This window comes from Periophthalmus magnuspinnatus, chromosome 7, assembly GCF_009829125.3.
Source record: "Periophthalmus magnuspinnatus isolate fPerMag1 chromosome 7, fPerMag1.2.pri, whole genome shotgun sequence".
In the NCBI taxonomy this organism is placed as follows: domain Eukaryota; kingdom Metazoa; phylum Chordata; class Actinopteri; order Gobiiformes; family Gobiidae; genus Periophthalmus; species Periophthalmus magnuspinnatus.
In genome coordinates, this window is record NC_047132.1 from 14,369,630 (window position 1) to 14,395,872 (window position 26,243).

Sequence of the window (26,243 nt, forward strand, 5' to 3'; positions counted from 1 at the left end):
TAGGAAGAGCTCACCCTTGCCTCCATCTGGGAGTATCATCACTTTCTAAATCTGAAAACCAGCAGTACAGGAATGACATTATTTTAACACATTAGTCACATTATTGTAAATTACTGATTGCAAAAAAAACAAAAAAAAAAAAAAAAACAACAACACATGCAGAGTTTTTGATTTACTGTTTTGTTAAATAAATACGATGTGAATCTGTGCAAGTTCCAAATTTAATTGCAATAACCATACAGAATGTGATATTTAACATGAATGTCAAAATTTCCAGAGTATTTTAAATTTGGACGATATATTGGATCAAGTATTGGTATCGGCCGATATCTAAAAAATATTTTGTCATTATATTTACAAAAGTGAAAAGTGAATTTGTCATGTTTACTTCAAGTAAATTCATGGGCCATGCTATGGATGTTAAACGCTTAAACACTTAGGCGCTTTGCTGCTTATTAGCAGATATTGGCATTGGTAAAAATGGCCACAGCAACAGACCAGATATCGGATATCTGCACCGGCTCAAAAAATCCACATTGGAACCATCCCTACGTACAACTTATAAGCCAACACCAGTAGCACCACACTAAAGGCACAATGTAAGTACAGTAAATACAATGGCTTTGGCTCAAATGACAAACCTCAAAGTTCAGTTGAGTTCTGTTTGCACACTACAGTAAATACACTCAAGTTACAACTGCTGACAAACCCAAGGCTACACAAGAAAGGAGCGTGGCTTCAGCTCACAGGGGGCGTGGCTTCAGCTCACAGGGGGCGTGACTTCAGCTCACAGGGGGCGTGGCCTGTCCCTGTACACACGAGATACTCAGCAGCCAGAAGGACACACTTTGTTAAAAACAAAAAACAAAAATCGTACAAATCTTTCAAGGTGCACTTATTAACATTTCTGTTTGAGGCAAGCAGGTGGCACAACCATGCTAAATTACAGGTTAGGTCTGTGGAGAGGCGACTCAGCTCACAGTATGACTGCAATATGATGCATTTCCAATTGCCCCTTCTAAGCCTTTACACAAACCTGACTCGTTATTGCATGTCTCCATGGAGATGACTTTAACTCCACTATAGGCCTTTAACTTCTGCATCTCCAAAGCTTTCATTTGAGCTTATTTTTGGCTGAAATGTTACACAGTGTGGTTTTAATTTTTGATACTCAACAGTCTACAAAATCTCACTCAAAATCACAACAAAATGACATTTGTTTTGTTACATCACTATTATAATACAAACAGATGTTAAAGGTGCAGAATGTAGCCTGTGCTCATACTGTTTAAAATAAGGTACTAAAACATGAACTGAATATATAAATATATATAGTACACATACAGTTTTGCTCATTCTCAGTATATGGACAGGCCTCATGTGAAACCTCAGAATCTCCATAATTCACTCACTGAGCTGCACAGGCTGCACTAGCACTGATTCATGATTGGCTGCAGGTGCTTTGGTTTAGGAAGTGGAGATAAACAATAAATCAGCACTGCAATTGTTATCTGCAAACGCTATATTTGATTTGAACATGTCTGGCTTGTATCTGGGGACAAGGGTCATGTTTATGAAACTTAAAATCACATTCTTATTTATAGTTTCTTTAACTAACCTCAAACTCTCCCACAGTTCATATGGGTGTGATTGACAGGCAACTAGCAAATCAGAGAAACACATGGCCTCTTACAAGTCTTTAAATGGAGGTGCGTAGAGTTCATTCACATTTACTTTGTTTGAAACTTTTTTTTAAAGGAATTGTACTTTTCAGAGTTTTCTTTCTTCTGTTAATTCCAAAAAGAAGAGTACCAGTACTCCTGAGCAAAAGTAGTGGTTACTCTTCCCACTGTGAGTAGGTCTACAAGTGACAAAACAGCTGACACCACCAAGCACCAAGCAAGTTACAGGTCATATCTGTGGAAAGTCAAGCCCGCTCACTGGAAGAGGGAACACGTTTTGTTTGTTTATTTTAATAAAAAAACATCTGTAATTGTATAAATGCAATAAATACATGTAAGACAAAGCAATAACATCTCCATGCAGAGATAACAAACGTTACATAAAATGTTACATAGTGCACCTATAAGTTTCAATCACTTTCACTAAACTGGAATGAACAATATACAGACATTCCCTCTGGGGGCTGTTTTGAATTTTCACCAAAAACAAATTAGAAATAAAATCTCTGAAGCAAAACATTACGTAAATGTGTCGCAACTCTAAAACACACACAACTGCACTGTGTAATCTGCATTTGTCTATCCTCAGGTCTCATCCATCGCTCAGAGCACAGAAAAATGTTTTATGGTTCAACAAAGACCAGGCTCTTTCCTTTGCTCCTGTCTGGACTTGTTCAACACTGCTGCGGCACTTAAGAAAAGTACCACACTTCACTTTCACAGCTCCACGGGCCAAACGAGAAGAGCGAACACGTCCCAAATGTCCATAAATCCAAAGCAGAGAGCCAAGTGGTGACACAAGCAAGCATTCTTAGCACGGACAGCCCGGATCAGCTCTTAAATCCATCCTTTCTTCTCTCCTTATAAGGAAGAACCAAACATACAAACAGCAACACAGATGCTAAAGCTAAAGGCTAAAGCTAGATTTCCTAAACCTAATCCACGAGGACAATCACAGCTGGAAAAACATCTAATTGTGATTTTTCTGACAAGTATTGTGATAAAGCTGAGTGGGCTACGCGATTTTATTATTGGTCACATCAAAATTGAGACTTTCCAAGATAAAAGCACATGAATGCAACCTCATCATCTCATCTCAGTCCCCCCAGGTCCTGAGGACCACATGAATGCAGCAATATTCTCCATGAAACAGGAACGTACTGTTAGCATGCCAATGTTTGTGAGGTTTGTGAGGCTAAAGGTTAAAGCTAGTTGTACAAAACTTTATACCATCATAGAACCATCATAATGATGAGCTTTATCATCTTTAATGACCTTTAAGAGACAATGAATGGACACAACTGATAGAAAGTCTCATTAAGTCGTTTATAAAGTAAACTCATGAAAAATGGTGGAGGTGCATCCTGGTAGAGGTCCTCTGGGTGGAGGTCCGCAGCCAGACTCTCTTGAACGATTTGGGAAAATATCTAATTGCATTTTTTCTGACAAGCATTTGACAAACATAGATTTGTGATAATAGGATTCTGTTATGAACTGACAACCCAGGGCTGGGCGATATGACCAAAAAATAAACACTGGACGATTACAATTTTAATCGATTTTAATCGAAGTCATAGCAGGGACAGCTTGAAGCTCTTTATGTTTTCATTCTTATCATATCCTATTATTTAAGAAATTGTCTTAAATTATATTTGTATAGAGCTCCAATTGTAACTGCATAATAAACCCTGCTTAAGTAAGACAATCAGGAGTAAAAGTTGTTTCATAATCCTCAATTCATCCTCGATTTCACAGTTTTGCAATTTTTCAAAATCTCGAATATTAAAAACCTGCATTAACTGAATAAATTTGATTAAATGCAAAGAACTATGACAACCTAATACAACATTTTGTTGTTTTTGGAGGAAATTATGGTACATCAAATATTGCAGCCTTTTGCGATTTGCTAATTGCGATTAATCTTCCAGTCTTACTAACTAACACTGGTAGTAAAGTAAATGTATCCAAATAAATCTAACAATTTCTAATTACAATTTATGAGGGCTATGGTAAAATATGAAGAAAAGTTTGTTTTAAGACTTGCAAGTAAAGTCAGGACACGATCTCATGCCACAAGACCTCGCAAGGTAAATTTTATATTTCTATATTTACTTTTGGATCAAACAAAAAAAAAGTCCTGGTGAGTTACACTGAAGTTATCCAATACAATGAGAGAGACAATGAGAAAAAATAAATAAATAATCATGAGGTCAAAACTGAGAACTGAACCTCACAATTTAATAATTGTGTTATGTCAGAATCTCAAAGCTCTAACCCCAAAGTCATGTCTCGTCTAGTGAGAGTTGTATCTCGTCCCATACCAACTTACAATAAGATTTAACAGCAAGAATGCAATATTTAGAAGAAGCACTATGTCACTTTTCTGGTGGAGGGTGCTTGTCTCCACGGAGATCAGCAGGTGAGTTTTGGAAGGTCTTGAAGAGGATAATGACACTCACAAGGAAAAAGTCAGTACAGTGTTTAGATCATGGGGCGTATACATTCTTAAAATGCAAATGCCCAAAATGCAAAACAGGTACAATAAGAAAAAATATTTACCGGTAATTGGTACAATTTGAAAATAGAAGTCACACTTACACCCACAGTGCTTAAGACCTAACAAGATATGTAAAAGCTGCCGTTAAACACACCACAATTACTGTTTAAGAAAGTATTACTAAGCCCTACACAGAGTCTGAAATGGCCCCTCGAGTCTGCTCAAATTTAGCTCCAAACCTTTAAAACCAATTGAGCTAACCTAATGAAGCTAAAAAGCAGAACTAATGCTGCCGTGCCCTTTGCACGGGAAGCAGCTACAGCCAGGAGGGCTCTGCTGCTTTTTTAGAGCTACAAACTGTTTGTGCATCCAAACATAATGATACTGAGATACTGACCAAAATGAATATCTTAGTATTTTTTGTATTATGTCGATATCTCAAAATGTACCAGGAATGTGCTAAAATGTGTCTGTAGATGTACTGCATTTTAAATAGTTTTATTTGTCGACAATTAACTCGTATTTTCTATCTCCATAACAACAATTACAATATTATACATTTTCGATATATCTCCCCTCCTTCACACATGCACGTCGATTATCATGGATTATATTATGAAGTAAGGAAATAACTTGAGGAGATCTATCAGGGTTGCCTCTCCACATTTGTAATTTAGCCTGGTGACATAATCTGTGGAACATTCCAGGAAAAATAATAATAATATCACTATGGAGACAAGCAGGTTTTCCATCAGAAACATTACATACTGCACCTTTAAAGAGTGACTGTACCTGAATTTGATTTTGTGTAGTTTTACTTCACACTAGAGACTGCATTATATTTCCTGTACATTTTAGGAAGTTGTAAGAGAAACATAAAGAAACAACACCTGATAGAAACATGTAGCATATATCTATTAGCATCATGACACTAGCAATGCTGCCAAATATTAACATGAAGGTGCCTTGTTTTGCACTATATAGCTGCAGATGTCCCCTAATCTGAGTGAACTTTAATTAAAAAAAAGTAACAATTTAGTACAAACAGACTTAAATTGAAAAAAAACGGGCTTCTCTAGTCTGAATAAAGAGTTATTTTGAGTAGTAAGCATGTGAGGTAGAGCATATTACCTTTATTTAGTCAGAAGGGAGATAGATATTGCAGACTTGAAAGGAACCACCTGTGTTCTGGCCTTGACCACCTCATCCAGCCAAAACATGTAGGAGCAGTTTCATCTTAACAAGAGCCAGAGGCAAAGGAGTTATTCCCATAAATGAGACGTTGTTGGTTTGATTTCAACTTCACATCAGTAATAAATCCACATTCAAATTCAAAATCTGCAAATAACATTAAAAGCACAATGTAAGATGATGCACCTTCACCACACTCACTCTCGTGCGTTCTGCTTCCAATATTATAATATACACTTTGAATCTAGGCATTAAGAAAATAATTACATTAATTTGCAGCTGTTGTTATGAGAATTTTGAGTTGATCCTAATGCGCTCTGAGGAAATAAAGGTCACGTTTTGAGTGTTAAAATGAGTAACTTTGGACAAATATTACACGAAACGACTACAGGCCATTGTAAGACTCCATTACAACCATAACAATTTGCATCGGTCACCAGAGGAGCCAGCTGCACCTGCAAGCAGCAATGAAAGGCCTTTAACATCACTAAACCTGCTGTTTGGTCACGTTCATCGTACATTTACCTAAAGTATGTGGTCACATGAGCTCATTATGAAATTAGACAGACATAAAACTACACTGAAAATACACCCAGTGCTTTTAAATATATTATTTAGATTTGATTATTAATAAGATAATTTCCTTAATGTGTCAAATTCGAAAGTTTAAACCATATTACAATTGGCACACAAAATTGGCAACACATATTTCAAACATTAACATCTGGCATAAGCATACATGTATCTATGACTAAAAATAAACAAGTCAAAAAACTCTTCACAAGTTTTTACCACATAAACCACGTTATCTCAACATGACCAAAGAAAAAATTGCCAAATATCATTTTGTCAAACCAATCACGCCCTGTTACTTAATCCTTTTACAAAACTGCATCTGAAGCGCACTCACATGTCATGGACTATTACACGCACACAAAAAATATATAGTTATGCAACATGCTCAAGGCATCAAAAGTCCACAATTCAAGACTTACCCTAACTTGTTCCTTGTAGTTTCCTTCATGAAATCGAATAAACCAACAACAACTCCACAAACGACAAATACTAAACGTCAAATGTCAATCTAGCTCGCGCAGTACGATCAAGCGGTGCTGGTGCAGGTTCATCACAATCGAGGTCGCCATCTGAATGGACGCAATTAGCAAATCGCAAAGGCTGCAACTTTTAAGCAACATAATTTCCTCCACAAACAACATATCCTGTCTTACTCTGCATAAAAACTGCAAACCCTGAGTTTAGATCTGTACAAACACGTTCTGAAATAGGATTCTTGTTTTAGTTTGTCAGTTCCTATTTCAGTCTTTCGTGAACTTTGAACAGAATCCTATTATTAAAACATACATCTCACATCTAATGACAACCGTAATGCTCATCAGAAAGATTTTAATTAGATATTTTCTCCAAATCGTTCAGCCCTACGCTCAAGGCATCAAAAGCAGTAAAGGTAAAGGAGCCAAAAAACGTTCATCAGTCAAACTAAATAATATCTGAAGGAGCGGTATAAGAAACCCAAATGTTCAAATCATTTTATATCGTTGACATAAAGCTTTTGTCACTTGTAGATTTACTCACAGTGGGGAGAGTAACCAAAACATCTACTCAAGTAAGAGTTCTGTTACTTCTAGGCTTGTCACGATACCACATTTTGAAGATCGATATATTGCTCAAATAAATATAGACCAAACTTAAGTCACTGCCACAATAAGAGCAGATTTAAACCACAAAAACTATTCTAAACCTACAATATTGTTAAAATCATGAGCTGCAATAAATTAACAGCAGAATGAAACACTTCAGGACTTAGTTTGCATCTGTAACGGGTCATAGAAGCTACTAATACGACCTTTTGCGGGTTAAATCTTATCAGACAGCCAAAAAAATAACCAAACACTTCCCAGTACTGCAAAGAAAATGTACGCAGGATAAATACTCACGCCCCAAAAACTATTGTTGCAGCTTCCATATACTGAACGATAAATCAATACAGTATTTATCTCGACAAGCCTAGTTACTTCAATTAAAAATATCTCTCAAGTACTACGCACCTCTGCTCAAAAGTCAACGTCTGAAGACTTACCCTAACTCACTGCTCCTTGTTGCTTCCTTACCACCACTGAATAAACCAACGACTACTACTGTACCAATGACATACGCTGGATATTCTAACCTGAACTTCAAATGTCAAAGTAAAGCCAACATTTTAGGAACTGAGAGCTAACCCGTTTTTCAATGCTGATGACAATGCAGCTTTCCTCCGAGTGTTGAAATGGTTACAACACATCGAAGAGAATTTCCTTCACAATGTAATCAGGCGTTTCAAGCAACCTGACCAAATATTGAACAGACCAGAGCTTAGATATAGATGCACGGCGCTATATATATGCTGGTGTTGACATTGTGCGAAGTAGAGAAAGAGCAGGAACAGTTCGGTGGCAGGTATGGAACAACTTAAGCGGCTAAAAATAAAAGACTTTGACAATGGGATGAAATATGCGGCTGTTGTTTAAAACTATAAATTGTCAATTTTTGGAAGAAATTACTCAGTTTTTATAGGATCTACTTGTGTACTTGCAGCTATTGGTTTGAAATGTTTTATACGATGTTTTTTATGAATAAAATACAAACAAAATTGCAACACTATGGTAATTATTTAAATGTGTATTATTTTATGTAGGGCTGCAATGATTAATTGGAATATTCATGAGTAATCAACGCATTTTTTTTTTCTTGTTTTCTTGACTACACAGACTCTAAAACATAAGCCACATGTATTTCTTAAGTTAAAAAAGTATTTAACAAATCACAATGTACAATAGATATAATTATTTGACTTGTTGACTTATGGAAAAAATAAGTTGTAGTAATTAATTTCTAAAACAACTGCAGTTTTTTTTTGCTCTAATTGTATTCAAATTTTAACAGAAGTTTTGATTCTAGTCATTATCATCATAAATATTATTACTTTTTCCAAGAATACAGTTAACTGGGTCCAGTACATAAAGTCACATCGCTACTTCTATTTGCAACAGAATTTTTTTTTTTTTTTGTAGAGTAATACAAAGAAAGAAAAAAACTAACTTAACATTGTCTAGGCAGCAAACTATGCAAATTGTTAAACTGATGCATCAAACATCCACAGTACTAGCACATATAGTAAAACTAACACCACTATTACTACATCAACAAGTATCAACAATGTCACCAGTTTGAGCAGTTCTCGACACTCTGCCGACAAGTTCTGCCAGAATCCAACTCACTCAACGCTCCATTGCATCCATCAAACAAAGCCCCACACCACAAAAAAAAAAAAAAAAAGTATAAAATATCCACGATTAAGATACAAAAAAAACCCAAGCAACAGCAATAGCAGCAGCAGCAGGCAGGAAACGGTTGTGACACTTGTGTAGCTTCCCGCTTCGAGTGTGAAACTTGATGAATCAGACCTGGCTTCTCCACCAAAAAAAAAAAAAAAAAAACTAAAACCACCCATCCCTTACTCGTGCGTACATGGCTTTCTGTTCATGTCATCGCAGCTTACAAAGAGGAGATGCATCTTAACATTCCCTGGACAGCTCCGATCCAGTTCAGACACGCCAAAACGCTCGACAAAGAAACACCAAAGTTGGCTAATTTCACCGCTCAGACCCCCCGGCAACTGAAAACCAGAGCGTCCGTTAGAAAGACAGGCGCTTTTTAAAGTTGTTGAGGTCTAATTATGGACCAATAAAGTCATTTGGAGACAGATGAGGTGTGGGAAGACAGGGAAAGACCACATATGGACAGAAAGTGTAGAAGGTAAAGAGATGCATTTGTATTGTAGCTATGCAGTCGTACAATATGACCGGAACACTGCTAGCTTGTGCTTGTGTTATGGGGAAATTTGCCTTAAGATTTGTGGCTTAAATAAATAAATGCTAAGTTTTTCTTAAAAAGTAATACAAAAAAAATCTAACATATTCTATAAACAACTTTTGTGGTCAAAGAAGGTAAGTAAGCTGTGTAGTATCTAATCTGCATCTAATAATAAAGTGGTTTACTATCCAAAATCAGGAGGCACACAGTTGGCATGCTAGTTATCGTTAGCTTTACAGTTTGTTTGTTTTTACAGAGGAAGCTACTGCTGTAAATACAGGCCGTGCACGCTCTGCTTCAGACTGTTTAGCTCAAAGCAATGGGTTGAAAACAGTTATATGACCAAATAATTCACCCATATGACGTGAAATAAAAAGAGTAAAAACGAGAAACTGACAATAAGGGCTGTAAAATTCAGGAGACAATTTAACATTTCTGGTTTCGAAACAAGAATTCACTTCGCAGTGCAAATTCAAACCTGTCCGAGATAATTGCATTTAGAGAAAAGACTGACATGTGAACTGCTAAACTAATACAAACGTCGCATCCATCAGTGCGTCTGTCATGATAATTACTACATCAACGTATCGTCCAAGAACTATATATTAGAATAAAATGTTTTGGGGGTTAATTTTTTTCATGTGTACAATTTCTTTGCAAAAATGAGGAGTTTTTTAAATATTTTTTTGCTGTAATATGACAAGATCTGAGCTGTAGCAGGTTGAATCGGTGGCTGCTTATTGGTTCATTCTGTTATTGGTTTGAAGCAGTTCATGTTTTTAATGATATTGTTTATTAAAAATTTTTTTTACTGAGATTATCTTGCATTATTATAGTTATTGAGTCAGGTGCATAAAGTAGTTTCAATATTATCGTTTATCGCAATGTCTCTCTCGAGCAAATATATTGTGCTTCAAAAATGTGTTATCATGACAGGCCTATGCATCAGTTTCCAGTTAGTAGAATCCAAACTTAACAACTTCAATAATATTTTGTTTGCAGAGGAGGTTCTATCGTCCGAACAATTCATGTGATCTGGCTGAACTGATTGTAATTTAATGACAACATCAAACTGTATAGTGTAACATTTGGGGACTGAAAATCCATCATTTTATTGCAGCGTGATAAAAACTGCACCGACCTCACAGATATAATGTATTAAACAGTACAATTCAAGAAAACAAAAAGCATTTCTGCAATTTTGTGGACTTCCCCGCTATAATATCACAATAAATAATCTTCCACCTGCTTTGAATGTTCCACAGTATGACATTAACGAGGGGGTATTACGCAAAATCTACTTTTTTGGAGCTTTCTAATACGTTATAACATTGTTCCCTCATTAGAAACATGCCTGAAGTGTTTTTATATGTCATCCATGCATGTTTTTGAGTAATCTAGTGATCTCTCCCGGGCCCTATTCAAACCCTCCTTTCATTTAACTGTGAGATTTGTCCAATGCTCCGCCCACAAGTCTACGTCACCCATGCTCCCACACGATAATCCTCCATAAATACACAAAAACATGACACAAAACTGTACACTACAGCTTTACAAACCTGATGCGATGTGCAGTAGTTAAATTAGCGGGTTTGCAGACTGATTGTGATGAGATAGCGCTGTGAAGGGAAGTGACTTTTGACTCACTGCTTCAAAATGAAAATGAAACTTATAAAACATGTTAATATGTCGTCTTTGGGCGAATTTAGCATTTTCAAAACAATAAAAGGAAACGTGGCGATCTAAAGGTGTTATGTGACATCAGTTGATACCCAATAGAAGTAAAATACCCCCTCTTTAAACTTATATATTACCATGGAGACAAGCAAGCGACTCCACCAACCCCAATTAAAGGTCAGATCTGTGGAGAGGCAACCCTTCTCAAAGCAAATTATAAGGTATTTTTTAGCAATGAATAACACCTGTAATTGAATAAATAAAAAATGGACATGTTTAAAGTCATATTGTGGAACATTTCTGACAATAGCAATAACACATTCGAAGGAACACTCACTAGAAAAGTTACATAATGCACCTCTATAGGCTAATTATATAGTAGCATGAGACTTGGATATTGTTGCATCTCTATTTTATGTAACTGAAGAAAGAAGCAATTAAACCGTAACAGACAAAGGCAGAAGGAAAGTAGCACAAACAGAAGAGTTTTTAGTTTTTTTACCAGCACGTCCGTCATGTCGCGGGGGTTCGCTGTGGGTTAATGGGCTAGTCCTCTGCGATGTTAGCAGCACGGGCACATGCATGTCATCCCCCTGTCAGCGTCGGACCTCTGCAGGGGAGCATTCAGACCATTCACACAACAAAAATATGCAGGAATATGTGGAAAAGTGCATTAAAATATATATAAAAAATCAGGAAGCTCACAAAAAATGTACCAAAATTCACGATCACATGACGATTTACGGTTCACCACGACAAAACAGTCAAACACAACCAAAAAATTGGAATGTTAAAAATACAATTTGGCAAGACAAAAAATGTAAACAAAACCAGTCAACGCCCCCAAAAAACATGCCAAAATACAAATGAACAACCACAAGATGATTTACGGGTGACCGACACAAAATTCACACACAAAAAAAAGTTAAATAATTTATGAAAATTATTTTTTTTTTTTTTTAAACAACAACAAATGGGTCATAGAAAAAAGCAGGAAAAAACAACAAAACAAAAACATGCCAAAAAGCAAAATGCACAACCACAACATGTTTTACAGTACACCATAACAAAACAGTCACACACAAAACAAGAAATGGGACACACAAAATTATCAATTAGATGTAATTTCAACCAAAGAACACACAAACATACAACACACAAAAATGGCAAATGTGATTGTTGATAATTAAATCAAAATGCACAACCATAATGTATTGTATGGTACACATGCCCAGTAAATAAAACACAATGAAACGCAAAACAAAAACAAAAAATCACCCACAAAAATCCAAACAAATACAAATGTGTGAGTAAACGTGCAAACAAATTAAAACGCACAACGTCATGGGTCCAGGCAGCACACAGTCGCACATATAGAAAGAGAGAAAGAAAGATATAAAAAAGTTTAGTGAATGGTTAGTTTAAGTTGTCAAAATTACTGTAAAATATGGTAAACATTTCAGGTACAGTGTGTGAGAACAGAGACATCCATCAGGCGTGTTTGAAAAAGGATACAACGTGTGAAGGTCTGGCATGTTGGAATTTCCATTATTGTCTAGTACCGGTGTATTATGAAGTTTTATCACTGTTATGTTATTGCGTTTCCTGGAAGATTCCATGGTATGGCATTAAAGAAGACATATTGTGCTTGTGTCTGCTATATAGTTATAACGTATGACACTCGTGGATCATTATGTTACAACTTGCAGACATTTTGAATCACAATATTCCTCTAAAACAAATTAATAAGAGAAACAAATCCGTTGACTTCCGCAACAGACGTTATTACAGCAAAGACTTGACACCTCCGATGGATCGACTGATTGATCGATATGGCATCTTGAAAATAAGTGATTAAAGATTGTTCAAACATGCGCAAATCACTCCAGAAACAACTTCACGAGACTAAATGTAAAGCAAGAAAAAACAACTATAACATGTTTAAAAGCTTTTGTGTAATAAATCTGCTTTAAATTGATCTCCACGGACACAAACAGGCGCCGGACCCCCCACCAGAAAACTTACATAGTGTACATTTAAATCCGAAATACCGGGGAGAATTGACGTTCTGTTATATAAACGTCAGTAAACATGTCTCTAGATCTATTCTGGCGAACACAGCTGAGGATTCCTTCCATAGAAAGTGCACGGTCAGGAGCATGAGACTGTGATTATGTGCGCAGTGGTCGCTCATCACGTCAATTAGAGCCAATAGAGAAACCCGAGGGGAGCAAACAAGTCACTTAGCTCACAGAAAGAGCCTAATTGGGTTTGTACGGACTGCGGTACTAAACGTTAAATGGTTAAAGGTCCTCTACCTGATTTTCTTCCCATGCATTTGAGCAAAATTGTTCGTACTCCACTACTAATATACTGTGAGGAGCTCCTGAGGTTAAAATAAGTCTACTGCACGCTGCCTGTATCTAATTATGATCATCCAATAGTCAGGAAGTGCACGTTAGCATGCTGGTTGTTGTTTTTAACCACCACCCTCCGTTGCGAAAAGCATTTATAAACTTGGCGTGAATAATTAGGATGTTCGAAATGCCTAAGGTAAGTGAGGAATAACTTTGGTCCACTGAAAACCATTTAAAATTATCTAGTTCTGTTTTTCACATTTTTGAAAAACTGGAACAGCGCTTTTAAATAGTCAGTTCTTTATAATAATCATTTTTGTGGTTAGATTTTTAACCTGGACATAGAGGGGAAATTTGTTGAAATGTTGAAAGGGCCAGTACATTAGTTTAGTTCAGGAAAATGTACAGAATAATATAGAAAAAATACCCACAGAGAAAAACACCCAGGTATTGTTTTGGATGAGAACCCTAAGGAAGCAACTACCTGTGAGTGACAGAAGGGTGGGCAGGGCTAACAGGTGAACTGAAATCATATGTTAGCCTATTAGCAAGATTAGGACGTCCAAAAACAGTTCATTATTATATTATGTATTCACTTGAGCTAACATTCTCAAACCAATAAACACAAGCATTTAACAGAAATCTACTTGAAATTGTAGTTAAAAATCTATTTAGTCTAATGACATGACATAAAAAAGTATCTTTCCAAATGTTTTTTCATGTATTTGATCAAAACGTATCATCAGTACAGACATATTGCACAAGCAGCTCTTGAGATCAGAATAAGTCATCCGTGCACTGTCTGCATCTGATTTCTCTTGTCCGATAATCAATAGTTACGCAGTTACCATGCTACTTGTCTCTAGCTTTATTGCAAAACTCCGCTCTGGTCTGGAAAGTTGTGGAAATAAATTATAAATGCATTTCTGTGAATAATTAGGATGCTCATGTGTCAGGTCAGTGAGGAATAATTTTGGTTCACTGCAAAAAGTACAAAATGAACCTCTGTATTCCACGTTTTTAAGACAGCAAAAATCAGATACAGCGCCTTTAATAAAAACTGTTGACTCTAGTAATGTGCTAATAATAACTTGGATTTATTTTAAAAACTCATGTACCATACAGTAGGATAATATTCATTCCCTCTTTACATTTGTCCGCTTAACAATTTGCACATCTACTAATTGAGCCAATGCCTGTCCCACCAACTTACCTAAAAACTAAATGGTTTTCCCTGTATTGATCTGTGAAATAATTATGATTGGTGGGTGAGCATCTTGTGAAAGCCTCAACTTGAGTGTGTGTTCACAAAAGCCATCTGTGGACCAATCACGTTGTATTATAGCACTAAAGAGGGTCAAGCTAAGAAAACCAGTTCAGTAGAGTGTTTTTAATATAATCTGAATCAGGTTCAGGGAAGAATTATGCAGATTTAAGACTTAAGACACTTGATACAAATAAGGAGTATTATATGAAAGCATAGGCTCAGTTTAAAACTATGAAAAGAGCAAGTTAAATGTATGTAACTTCTTCATAGTTCTCACAAACTTACTCAGCCCTACGTCAGCCTCGGCGTACCTCAGACCTAAAATGTCAAAATGGTATTATGGTATTAGACGATGGCGATGGACATGGTTTTAGATCTTCCCACTGTTTCCCACTGTGCCACCAAGAATCAAGAGTCAAGAAGCTGCTCAAAAAACTCTGGCTCTGGGTTTGAGTCCCTAAGGAGACGTGGTTCTCTAGTTCTGTCTTCCTCGCTTCAAGAGTAGACAGATGTCACGGTGCGTCAAGCCGGAAAGTGACACTATACAGTAAAGGAAGTTAAACTCACCGGTAAAAAGATGTAACGAACTGTTTTATGAACTTTAAATCACAACCATTTTAAAACTACACTCAGTAAACACAAGGGCCCTGAAAAGGTGCCCACTGTGTTGAGTGACTTGAGCTGGACCAGCACAGGATCAACACACACCACACTCCACCAGGAGGTATGTGTTTTACACATAATGTAGAAATCCTTTCTTAATATTGCAGTAGAATCATAGTATAAGAATATTTACACCAGATCTATATTTTTCAAACTTGTAACTTTGATTTACTGCCACCGATCAAGAGATTTTTATGTAAAAATGCTCTATAGTGTAAAGAAGTTTTCGTCACCTTGCTCATAACGCAGAAGCAGGAACAACCATGAAATTTTATAAGGTATTGTTTCTGGATGAGAACCATAAGGAAGCAACTACCTGTCAGTGACAGAACAGTAGACAGGGTAACAGGCTCACTGAAATGATTGCTCTGATAACTTGAAATTGTAGTTGAAAATCTGGTCAATAACATTACATTTACATATATTTTATTACTTTTGTCTGTGTATCTGAGCAAAATGTGTCTTGCTCCAGTACTGACATATTATATAAACAGCTCTTGAGGTCAGAATAAGTCAGATGTGCACTGTCTGCATCTAATTTCTGAAGTGTTTTCTTGTCCGATAATCAGAACATACACTTGGGGCAGCGGTCACGGGGGGAGGTTCAGTGAAATATCTTGGTCAGGGACACAACAGTATGCAATAGACAGAGCTGGAATCAAACCACCAACCAATATCTGTCCCACCCACTTACCTAAAAACTAAATGGTGAATACTACTATGCATTTTGTTTCTTGGTTGTCTTGCTCATGCATTCACTGGTTTTGCTCCTTCGACCTGGCTCATTATGATTGGTGGATGAGCATCTTGTGAAAGCCTCAGTTCGTGTGTGTGTTCACAATAACCATCTGTGGACCAATCACGTTGTATTATAGCACGAAAGAGGGTCAAGCTAAAGTAACCAGTTCAGTAGAGTGTATATATAATTTGAATCAGGGTAAGGGAAGAATTATGCTGATTTAAGACTACTTTATGCAAATAAGGAGTATTATCACTGAAAGGAGCATGTAGGTATTTAAATCTATTAGGGCTGAAACGATTAATTGAGTTAATCAAGTAGTTCTATTTCTAAAAAGCTTTGATTCTTATTTTATTGCCTCGATAATTTGTTTAACTAGAACAGTTTGTTAAAACCACATAAAACTGAATAAAGAATGTGGCACTTGTTTCCGCACAGAGGATGTTTCTGTACGGAGTCTGCACAGCACCAACTTCATAAGAGTGGATGGAGCGGTGTGTTTTAGATCTATGTAACTCGTTCTCACTCTCATTTACAAGCAGTTGGGTGCCTCAGTGCTAAAATGCCAAAATGGTATTGGTAATAAAGCGTAGTCTCTGAGCAATTGGCGTGAATTTGTGCAGAATATCATTTGTAAATTGATTTATGTCACTGATCAATTAGTCACAATTTTTCCAATTAGTAACTGCAGCCCAACAGAAGCCTGCTATAGCTTCTAACCGTGGTGTTATGTAGTTTTGCATTCACATTCTCACATGTAGAGCTCAGCAATTTTTGACCTGATAGATCTAGAGCCAGTCCTCTGTCAGTAAAAGCATGTGGCTTTGATGTAAACTCTGTGTAATCAATAACATGTACACATTAGGGTTGTCAAATATATTGAAAATCCAATAATAATCAATACTAAAACTACCGGTAGTATTGATTATTATTGGACGACTGAGGGATTACACAGATATAAGAACACATGGCAATATAAAAGTATTACAATTTTAAGATGAAAAATCATCATCGTGGTATTTTAATCATCATCATGGTATCAGTATTGAGTATCAAGTCTATTATATTATAGTATTGAATTGACATGTTAGTATTAAGACACTAGTTCACATACGGCTTCACCAGATTCATAATTCCAGTACTAAAACTGCTTTCACTACGAAACATCTGTCTGTTAGCGTCATAAATAGAGATAAATGTTTCAAAATAACACATTTTTCAAGTTAGGTTACAAGACTTATAGAAATATACTGTATTTTATAATATTACAGAAAACCAGAACAAATGCTAATAATAATAAAATCCTCTTGGTTTTCCCAGTCAAGCACTATTTTAGAGCTCATTTATTTGGACATGAAACCTAAGAACACATAAGTTCAAAATTAGCAACCCACTGACTTCACATTTAATGTAATAATATCAGTATTCCTCATGAGAAATAGTCACAAGCGCATAGAGCTAAAAATACAACTGTTCATCTTTTGTCCTTATACTAATATTTGTTGTTCTTACTTAATATTTTGTTTTCAACTAACGTCATGGGAATTCTGGTTTACCCCCATTCCCAAAGGCCATCATTTATCAAAGCTGAAAGATAAGAAAAAATAACTTCAATTTAAGTATAGTCAAGTGTAATTTAAATTTGCAATTTATTTGAGATTTTAATATCAAAATTAAGTTCACACACACAAAAAAATAAAAATAAAAAAAGATATCACTGAGGATTTTTTACATTTGAGAAAAAACTGAAAGGTTAAAGCTAAAAATACAAAAAATTACAGTTTCAGAACATGTTTTTAAAACCTACAGAAAGTTAGAACCAAGGAGATTGTGTTATTTGTCACGATATTAAAATGTCTAACTTGATTTTGAATGGACTCGATACTCAATACTGATTTCGATACCACAATCCTAATAAAAAACACTCTTTATTTAGTCAATAGAATGTAATTTTCAACATAGTAGTAGTTTGTAGTACTTTCTTTTATATTACCATGTGACCTTGTATCTGTGTCGTCCATGTATGTTCCATAGTGGTCCATGGGCGTATACTAGTCTGACTGCTCTTATATTTGCTCTGATACAACTCAAGATCATTCTAAAGGTATAACTTTTTTGGTGACTATTTTTAGTATTGATACCTGCTCAAATGAGTATCTAGTTCTGATACTAGTAAACTTTTCACAACCCTAACTTTTTGGGTGGAGGTTCTGCCATCTGCTCGCCTCCATAAAGATCACAGTAAGAATACATGCTGTTCAAGGTTTTGCTTTTGCTTAATGACATACTGTGGAACATTCCAGGCAAACCTATAACTTCTCTGTGGAAACAAGCAGATAACAGTCCTCCCACCAGAAACTGAAAAAGTTCCATAGTTACCTTTAAAGAGCCCATGTTATGCTCTTTACTGATATATGTTCTAATGTTTCCTCATCAAAAACAGACCTGGAGTTGTGTTTTTGTTTCATTCACACATGTTTAACACAAAAATCTTGCGTATTTAAGAGTTCTTCTCTCAAACAGAAAACACTCTGTTCCACCTTGTGATGTCATGTGGTAATACAGGAAGTGCTCCACTGTGTTTTTAAATCCATACATTTTCACTAGAATCGTTTGGATCATTTCAGTCCTGGAATTTCCAATCTCTACTAAACTAAAGGTAAAAGTAGCTGTTCACTTGAAAACTATCACTTCATGACATCACAAGGTGGAACAGAGCATTTTGAGCTGTGGAGATGTAGACAGACTAATAAACCAAGATTACTCAAACATGTGTGAATGAAGCAAGACACAACTCGTTACATTTTTTGATGAGGTAACAACAGTGTAAGATGGCTTAAAGCTCACAAGAGTCACTTTCGTATGATATAGGACTTTTAACACCGCTGCTTTTGTGATTTGAGAACTGATTTGAGAACTGAACCATTTGTTTGATTGTGAGTTACCTTGCAGCCCTATCACATAGCAAACAGCATGCTGGTCATGGTTGGTCAAATACATAAAATACTGTGAAAAAGAGGAAGTAAGCATCAGACAGAACGGAGAAATACGGCAGGAAGAGGAAGTATGTACCAATAGTCAAGAGAACGGAAAAACCCAGTTGGCCCTAGACACATGAGCAACCTAAGGATACCCAAAGTTGGCCATGTGTGATTTTAAAGAAGTAGTGATTAAAGGTAGGGCTTAAACATCTCACAAAGAATAGACAAAAAGACTGAAATATGAACTGACAAACGAATACTAGAACTACATTTCAGAACATGTTTGTGCAGATCTAAACTACAGGGTTAGCCGCTCCGTTTTTTGTTTTGTTTGTTTTGATTTGGGGTTTTTTATGCAGAATAAGAATAATGTTGTTGTTTGTGGCAGAAATTATGGTAATTGCAGCAATTGTGATTTGCTAATTGCATCCATTCATAATGCAAATTCGATTCAATTACGATTAAACTTGCAGATCCTAATTAAAGGTATTGTAGTTAGTGTGACATAAGTTCAAAACTCTATGGAGTATGAAAAAGAAGTGGTCTGGTGATGTTTCCTCATGTAGTAAAGGAGTTGTTGGGCCTTTCCCATAGCTGGAGCAGTGTGACTGCCCCAGCACAGGTCCTCAGTCACGGTCACCCCTTGGAATTTAAAGTTGAGCACCCTTCTCTTCCACTACTATGCCGATAGGTTGCTGGTAGTTTTGTCCATTTTTGCCAAAGTCCACAATCTCCTTGGCCATCTTAATGTTTAGGATAAAGCTGTTAAGAGAACTCTGTGTAGTTACTTTGTGAAGCCAAAGGTTTTATCCATTGCATCTACCTTACAGATGATCGTCCCGTCCATATGTCATATTGCAGAACGCTTCTAGCTCCAGTGATTTGGCAGGTCATCAAGGCCAAGCAGGAGCCCTTCACCTCACCCGCCAAGTCCCATTACACAGTTTACCACCCTATGGGCAACGAAGGCACTGAGAGATTCAAATGGACCCCAACATGATCAGTGCTCTCCCTTTAAGATCCAAGCAAGAGGGAAATGTGATCCTTCTGGAAGTTTGTCATTTTATATTTCAGTCTATTTCTTGATTCTCCTGGAGGTGTTAAAAATGCGAACTTTGAACAGAATCCTATTATTAAAACATAAATCTTAAATCGAATTGGAACAATCCTTGTCAGAAAAATCGGAATGAGATATTTTTCCCATATCATTCCACCCAAGTGAAGGAGAAGGAGACACTTTATGACATCAGCAGGGGTAATAGAGTATTTTGAGCCCTTGAGAAAGAGAAAAACTCAATGCATGCATAAAACCAAATATAGGAATGCTGCATTTTTTTCCAGATTTTTTTGACACTGAGATTGGGGTAACTTGGAAAAAAAAAAATAGAAATGCTACACATTTGCTGCTTATAGTTTACTAAGACATTTCTGCCTGGAACTGTATCCTGTGATTTTCGATGGGCATGACTGACAGGTGGATTAACCAATCAGAAAAGCGCATTCTGTGGTCCACGGGGTCATGGTTAGGTGCTCTTGTTGACTGGCTGGCACACTGAACAGTTTTGAAACTTTTTAAAATTATAGTTACATTTTTTTAACTTAAAATTTGGGGATATTAACCAATCAAGAAGTACAGCTTGTGTAGTTCAAAGGAAAGAAATTAAGGACTTGGATTGTGTGATTTAAACAGTTTGTTTTTCCTGTGTCCATGAGGACCCTGCTAGAATATAGCTATGCTAGCTAGCTATCTCTGAAATGCTACAGACTTTTTACAACAACGCAAGAGGCTTTCTACACCAAATATGGCATAAGACACTCCAAAGGAACGAGGGAATGGCCTGTCTGATCACCGACCAAAAGAACAGAGCAGAGTGAGATTTAGAGGACACTTTCTTGTTGTGTGTCCAGACAACACCTGGCTCCCCCCGGACACTGCTGTGATGCTACAGGACACACAGAATACAGAGGAGGGACACTTTTGTCCTGAGGACTGTTACTCTTCTGACACTGCCCTAACAATAGATTTGACGTCCCTATCTCTTGAGTTGCACGGAAACTTTTGTTTGAGCTTTTTTGTTATTATTGTATTTTACTGCTGTATGAGCTTGAATTGCCCCTCGAGGACAAATAAAGTGATTTTAACTGATTCATTGATTGATTGGTCCATTCATGGCAAAACAAACGTGACAGCTTATGGGTAAAAAAGAAAGAACAACAATAACATAGAACTGACAAACAACACAGATTTGTGCAGAATCATCAAACAAAGCACGACTAAAAGTAAAAATAATAATAATAAAACCTACATATTTCTCGAATAAATAACAATCTTATGGTAATATGTTAATAAGTGCTTGATTTTAGTGCTAGTGTTAAAATAAAGTTTACCAATAGAACAATTGTTGTTGTTTTTTTCTTATTTCAAGCACAGTAACAATATTATTGCTCATTCCATGTGAGAAAAATGTCTGTCTGTTTCTTGTTTAAAAGGGGGGATTTTACTTCTATGTGGTATTAACTGCTAACACATAACATATTTAGGTCACCATGTTACCTTTTTTGTTGTTTTGAAAATGCTATATTGGGAGAGATGCTGAGACATGCACAGATGACATCTAAAACCCCTTCAGGGATGTTTTCGATGAGGGCAGAATGACATAACAGGGTAGAAAACTCGGAAAAAAATAAATAAATTTGCATAATAACCCATCTTTAAGTAAAACAAGACATTTTACATTGTTGTATTGGCAAATCTTATTTTAAGACAGTAAAAGTATGCTCAAACCAAGATAACTTCTACTTAACTCAAGCACTTATTAACTTATCCTATTTAACATTGTATTTTTCCCACATTATATTGTCCCAACATTGACTGAAGTCCGATTTCTTGCCTAATTCAAAATCCTACTGTGTTCATACAAATAGTAGGAGGGACTGACTCATGAGGCAAAGACATCTGGAAATAGAGCTGGAATAAGAAAAAATAAAAAGGAGAACTGGCTAGTATCAATATTAGTGCTGATAAATTGTTCATCCCTGTGCCACCTTTTGAGAGCTACTCCTGTAACTTGAGACCGCTGCAGGAAATGGTCAGAAATACAAGTATATACTGTGTGAGTATAAATAGGGGTAGATGATATCTTAGATTAGATGGTACAGTATAAAGTTAAGTTCAAATGTTTATGTTTTAACTGTGTAATAAATAAGAAAATAAACGCAATTTAGGTTTTTACGGGTGAGTGGTGACACAGTGGTTTGTGATTTGATTCCTGGATCTGTTTGCATATTCTCCCAGTGCCCAAAGGACCAAGGTTTATACAAAGGACAAAGAAAATTGCCAGTCTAAGTACTGTTGACCGATACAATACTAAATGGGAGTAGCATAGCATTACTTCTCTAAATAACAGCTTTGGCAAACTTACATTAAATAGCACCATTTGACATTTTATAAACATTTCAAACATAGAACTATCTACTTAAGCTAGTTTATTTCTGCTTTCCAGAGCCTCAAATGCAGTGTACAGTAATAACTGGAGGTGCTCACTTTGCATTTCAAACATGATTAAAGTCACAACTTGACAGTATGAGACTGAAGCAGCTGTGACTGCCTTCAACTAGTGATGACTGGTTCTGAAAGCGGAATGTGAACATCCAGATGTGTTAGTAAATACACAAGTAAATACACAAAGTAAATTCTTCACTGACTTTGACTGAGTCACAGGCTCTTTCTTCCATGGTTCTCATCTATCAATATTTCTGATTGTATAATTCATAGCAGTTTTATGGTTCTCATCCAACACAATACCTTATAAAATGTCATTCAGTCTGTTTTTTCAGAAACTAGCTTTTATATCACAGAAAGAAATAGATATACAATACAGGCCCTTTAACTAGAGATGAGCACCAAAACCAGGTTTTGAATAACACTTTTCCTCATGTAAGATACATACTGTACATCTTGCTGTACATCTTGCTATCTTGAGAAAGTTTCATGGCGACTGCGAAGAGCAATGATGCACAGAGCATGTGCTCCAAGCACCGGGTAATCTGAAACATCATCTCACCAAACTTTTCAGAGCAGTGACTGTAGGTCCACAGGAAGAATAAGCACCAACAGAGCACACCACGTTTATTTAGCCTATGTGAGATAAATCTGGCAACAGCAATGTCCTAAATTGCAATATCAATTAGATAGTTCAAAAATGGACTTATTTTAATGTGAAAAAGAATAGTAACATTTCAGATTAAAAATATACATTTCAAAATTATTTATTTTTGCTGTAAAATTACTTTTAAGAAATAAGCAGTATTGAGTAGTATTGACAAATCCTTAATGATGCCCATCCCTATCTTTAAAAGGTCAAAAAAAAAAAAAAAAAAAAGCTAAATACTTGAAACAATCTTTATTCTCTGCAACCATTTTACTAAGACATTTATAAGTGACACTTTTTATTTACCAATTCAAATAGTGAGTAAGAAGGCTGAGTCAGTAAGACGCTGTTATAACCAACTATTGATGTAGCTAAGATAAGAGATTACTGCTAAAACCTCATATCCTCTTGGTAAGATACAGGACATGGTAAATCATAATCAAAAAACAAAAAAAACAAATTGCATGTGAGTAATACTGAGGAAGCAAGATACTTCACAGGAAAAAGTGGAGATTGGTGCATTGATAAGTCAGTTTCATTTCATTCAAAAAATAACTAAAACTAAAGTAGGCCTACTATTAATAACATTTTAATTTCTGTCATTATTCAGTCTGTTCTAACATCTTGATCCAAAGGCAAATGGGTTATTCTGGTTTGCACTTAAAGGTGCGCTGTGTAACATTTCTGGTGCTGGGTCTGCCACCTATTTGTCAGCATGAAGATATTACTGCTGTGCCTGAAATGTTCCACAGTATGGGGTTAAAGTTATCTATCTTGCACATAATCAAGTAAAGGCCATTTATTACATAAAAAATACCTTCAAAAACATGAATTATTACTGTCAGTATAGCTCCTGCTCCAGATCTGACCTGGTGGAGTGATCTGCTTATTCCCATGGAGATGGATTCATTAAAGCCATACTGTGGAACATTCTAGGCAAATCAATATCATCTCCATGGAAAGAAGCAGGTGACGGACCCTCAATCAGAAAAGTTACATAGTGCACCTTTAGTGGCAATGATTGTGACAAATACTGTTTTTATTTATTTATTTATTTATTTATTTAATGTATTGTATTATTTTATTTTTGATGAGTGACCAATATGAGGATTTTCTTTTAAATTGCCCAGTCCTTTTTGAACTTGAATTTCAATGTAGAATTTCCGCAGCAAAAATATGTTATGAAGTCGGCTAATTTGTGTAAAATGTTGAATGTTCATGCGCACAAACAAATCAACACTGCACCGATTCTCTGGGAGGCTTTAAAACAGTTTTGTCTGTATAGAACGTATTTGCTGTAAAGACTGAAAGCCCCATACCAAATAATACAACTCAAATGATGATGGCGGCCTGCACGGCAACTTCTGGAATAAGGTGAATACTAAAGTAGAGATAAATTGGTGCCCATTTGAATTATATGCACCCATTTATGTAACTCATTACAACTTATCACCTATAAATGTACAAATAATCAGTTAGAAACATTTACAAGTAAAAAATGTCATGCTAACACTATTGCACCAATATTAGACCCGTCCATAGAGCATCAAGCAAATCCTATTGCTTTTCCAATCTCTCTCCAATCCAGTTGATAAAAACTGAAAATCATATTGTATTATTTAAGTTCTTAGGGAAAAAATAAATATTCTTTACTAAATCAGGTCTAATTGAAGACTAAACCAAGACTTTACCAAAACTATCAGGACTAAGGTGCCCTACTAGGTAAATTGGCTATTAAACTACAACTAAACCAGAAATAAACCAGGTCCAGGACTAAATCAGCTAAACCAGGACTGACAGAAATAATTGTCTAACTAAACTAAATGTTCTGCTGCTGTTGAAGAGGAGTGAAGGTGCTACTGAAGGAAAGGAAACGAGGAATCGAGGACGTAGGAGAGGAGGGGAGGAGGGGAGAAGGGAGTGGGAGGGGGGGGAGAAGGAGGGAGGGGAGGAGGTATATCGCGGAGAGACCGACCTTTTCCTTAACACCGGAGCGAAGGGAAAAGCCCTGCCGCTGCCTGGAGCCCGAGCCACGGCCACAGCAGCACCCACGAGACCGCCGGGGTGCTGGGTGTCCTCCGCGCTGTGCAACCCCCCCCTCCTACCCCCCCTCCAAACCCATATTTATACTCACAATTTCGGCATGAAGAAGGTCCGGAGGGCGGTATCCGTTGCGTTTTCGGAGGCACATCCGTATCGCTGCTTTTCTTCGTCGCTTCCTCTACCGCTTCGCACCGCTGCTTTGGGTGCGTTTTTTTTTTTCCGCGTAATAACGGAGGCCGGGGGGAGTTTTTTACGCGTCGTACCGCCCGCTGCTGGTGCCGCTGGACCGGGTAGAGCGAGTCCGTGTAACCGCCTCCGCCTCCTCCCCCTCCACCGCTCGGTTTTTTCCCACAGACTGTGCCGAGAGACGCGCACTCGGAGCGCGGAGAGAGCTCAGTCCGATCACCGCCCCGGCTGGCTCGCTCCGGCCGTTGTGCGCATGCGTGGAGCCAGCACACGTTCATTCACATCTACAGGGCTCCACTATTTCGCAATGGATGCTCTTAAACCCAGCGTTTTATTGAATTAAAGTGATTAGTTGTAATACCGCTGCTACTATACGTTACTACTACTAAATAATTGGCATCATAATCACATGCTGCTCAAAATATTACTGAAATAAGTAAGCAGATAGACTTATATTCATTATTTTAGCTGTTGTGCAATTTAATTAGGCCTAAACACTTATATAGGAACGACTGGTAAAGTTTGGATGTAGGCTGTATTGATAAAGGACTATTTGTTCATTATTAATTACGTTTTAGTTCATGCTTTATCACTGCTAATTAAGGTGCAATTATTAGTGGTATCAAAAATAAATAAATACAAACATTAATTAAATTTTATTGTATTTTTGCTACAGTTGTGCAACATCAACAGAATAAATGTGCTCATTGTTTAACTTGAATTATATCATATCTAATCATTAACTTTAGGTCTGGACACTGGCTGTCCAAACTACGGCCCAGGGGCCAAACGCGGCCCTCAGACTGTTTTTTGTTGGCCCTCATGTCTCCTCCTAAACTGGCCCAATTGATTAGGAAATATTTTTACTCTAAACTGCAGAGATTCTACCTTTATAACCCGAACAACATCACACTGCCTCAAAATAATCTTCCTTGT

The 26,243-nt window shown here is 36.7% G+C and overlaps 1 protein-coding gene across 2 annotated transcripts in view; it reads right to left on the reverse strand.

The window, feature by feature from the left end:
* The window catches only part of rgs19 (regulator of G protein signaling 19), a 36,018-nt gene extending 10,513 nt beyond the window's left edge, over window positions 1-25,505 (reverse strand). Inside the window, exon 1 of one of the 2 annotated variants that reach the window (XM_055222900.1) lies at window positions 25,213-25,505. In XM_055222900.1, the coding sequence (XP_055078875.1) occupies window positions 25,213-25,269 (57 nt within the window). In that variant the 5' untranslated portion in view covers window positions 25,270-25,505. The remainder of the gene's footprint in view (window positions 1-25,212) is intronic. The other variant, XM_033969660.2, reaches the window with a different exon arrangement.
* Window positions 25,506-26,243: the final 738 nt, after the last annotated feature.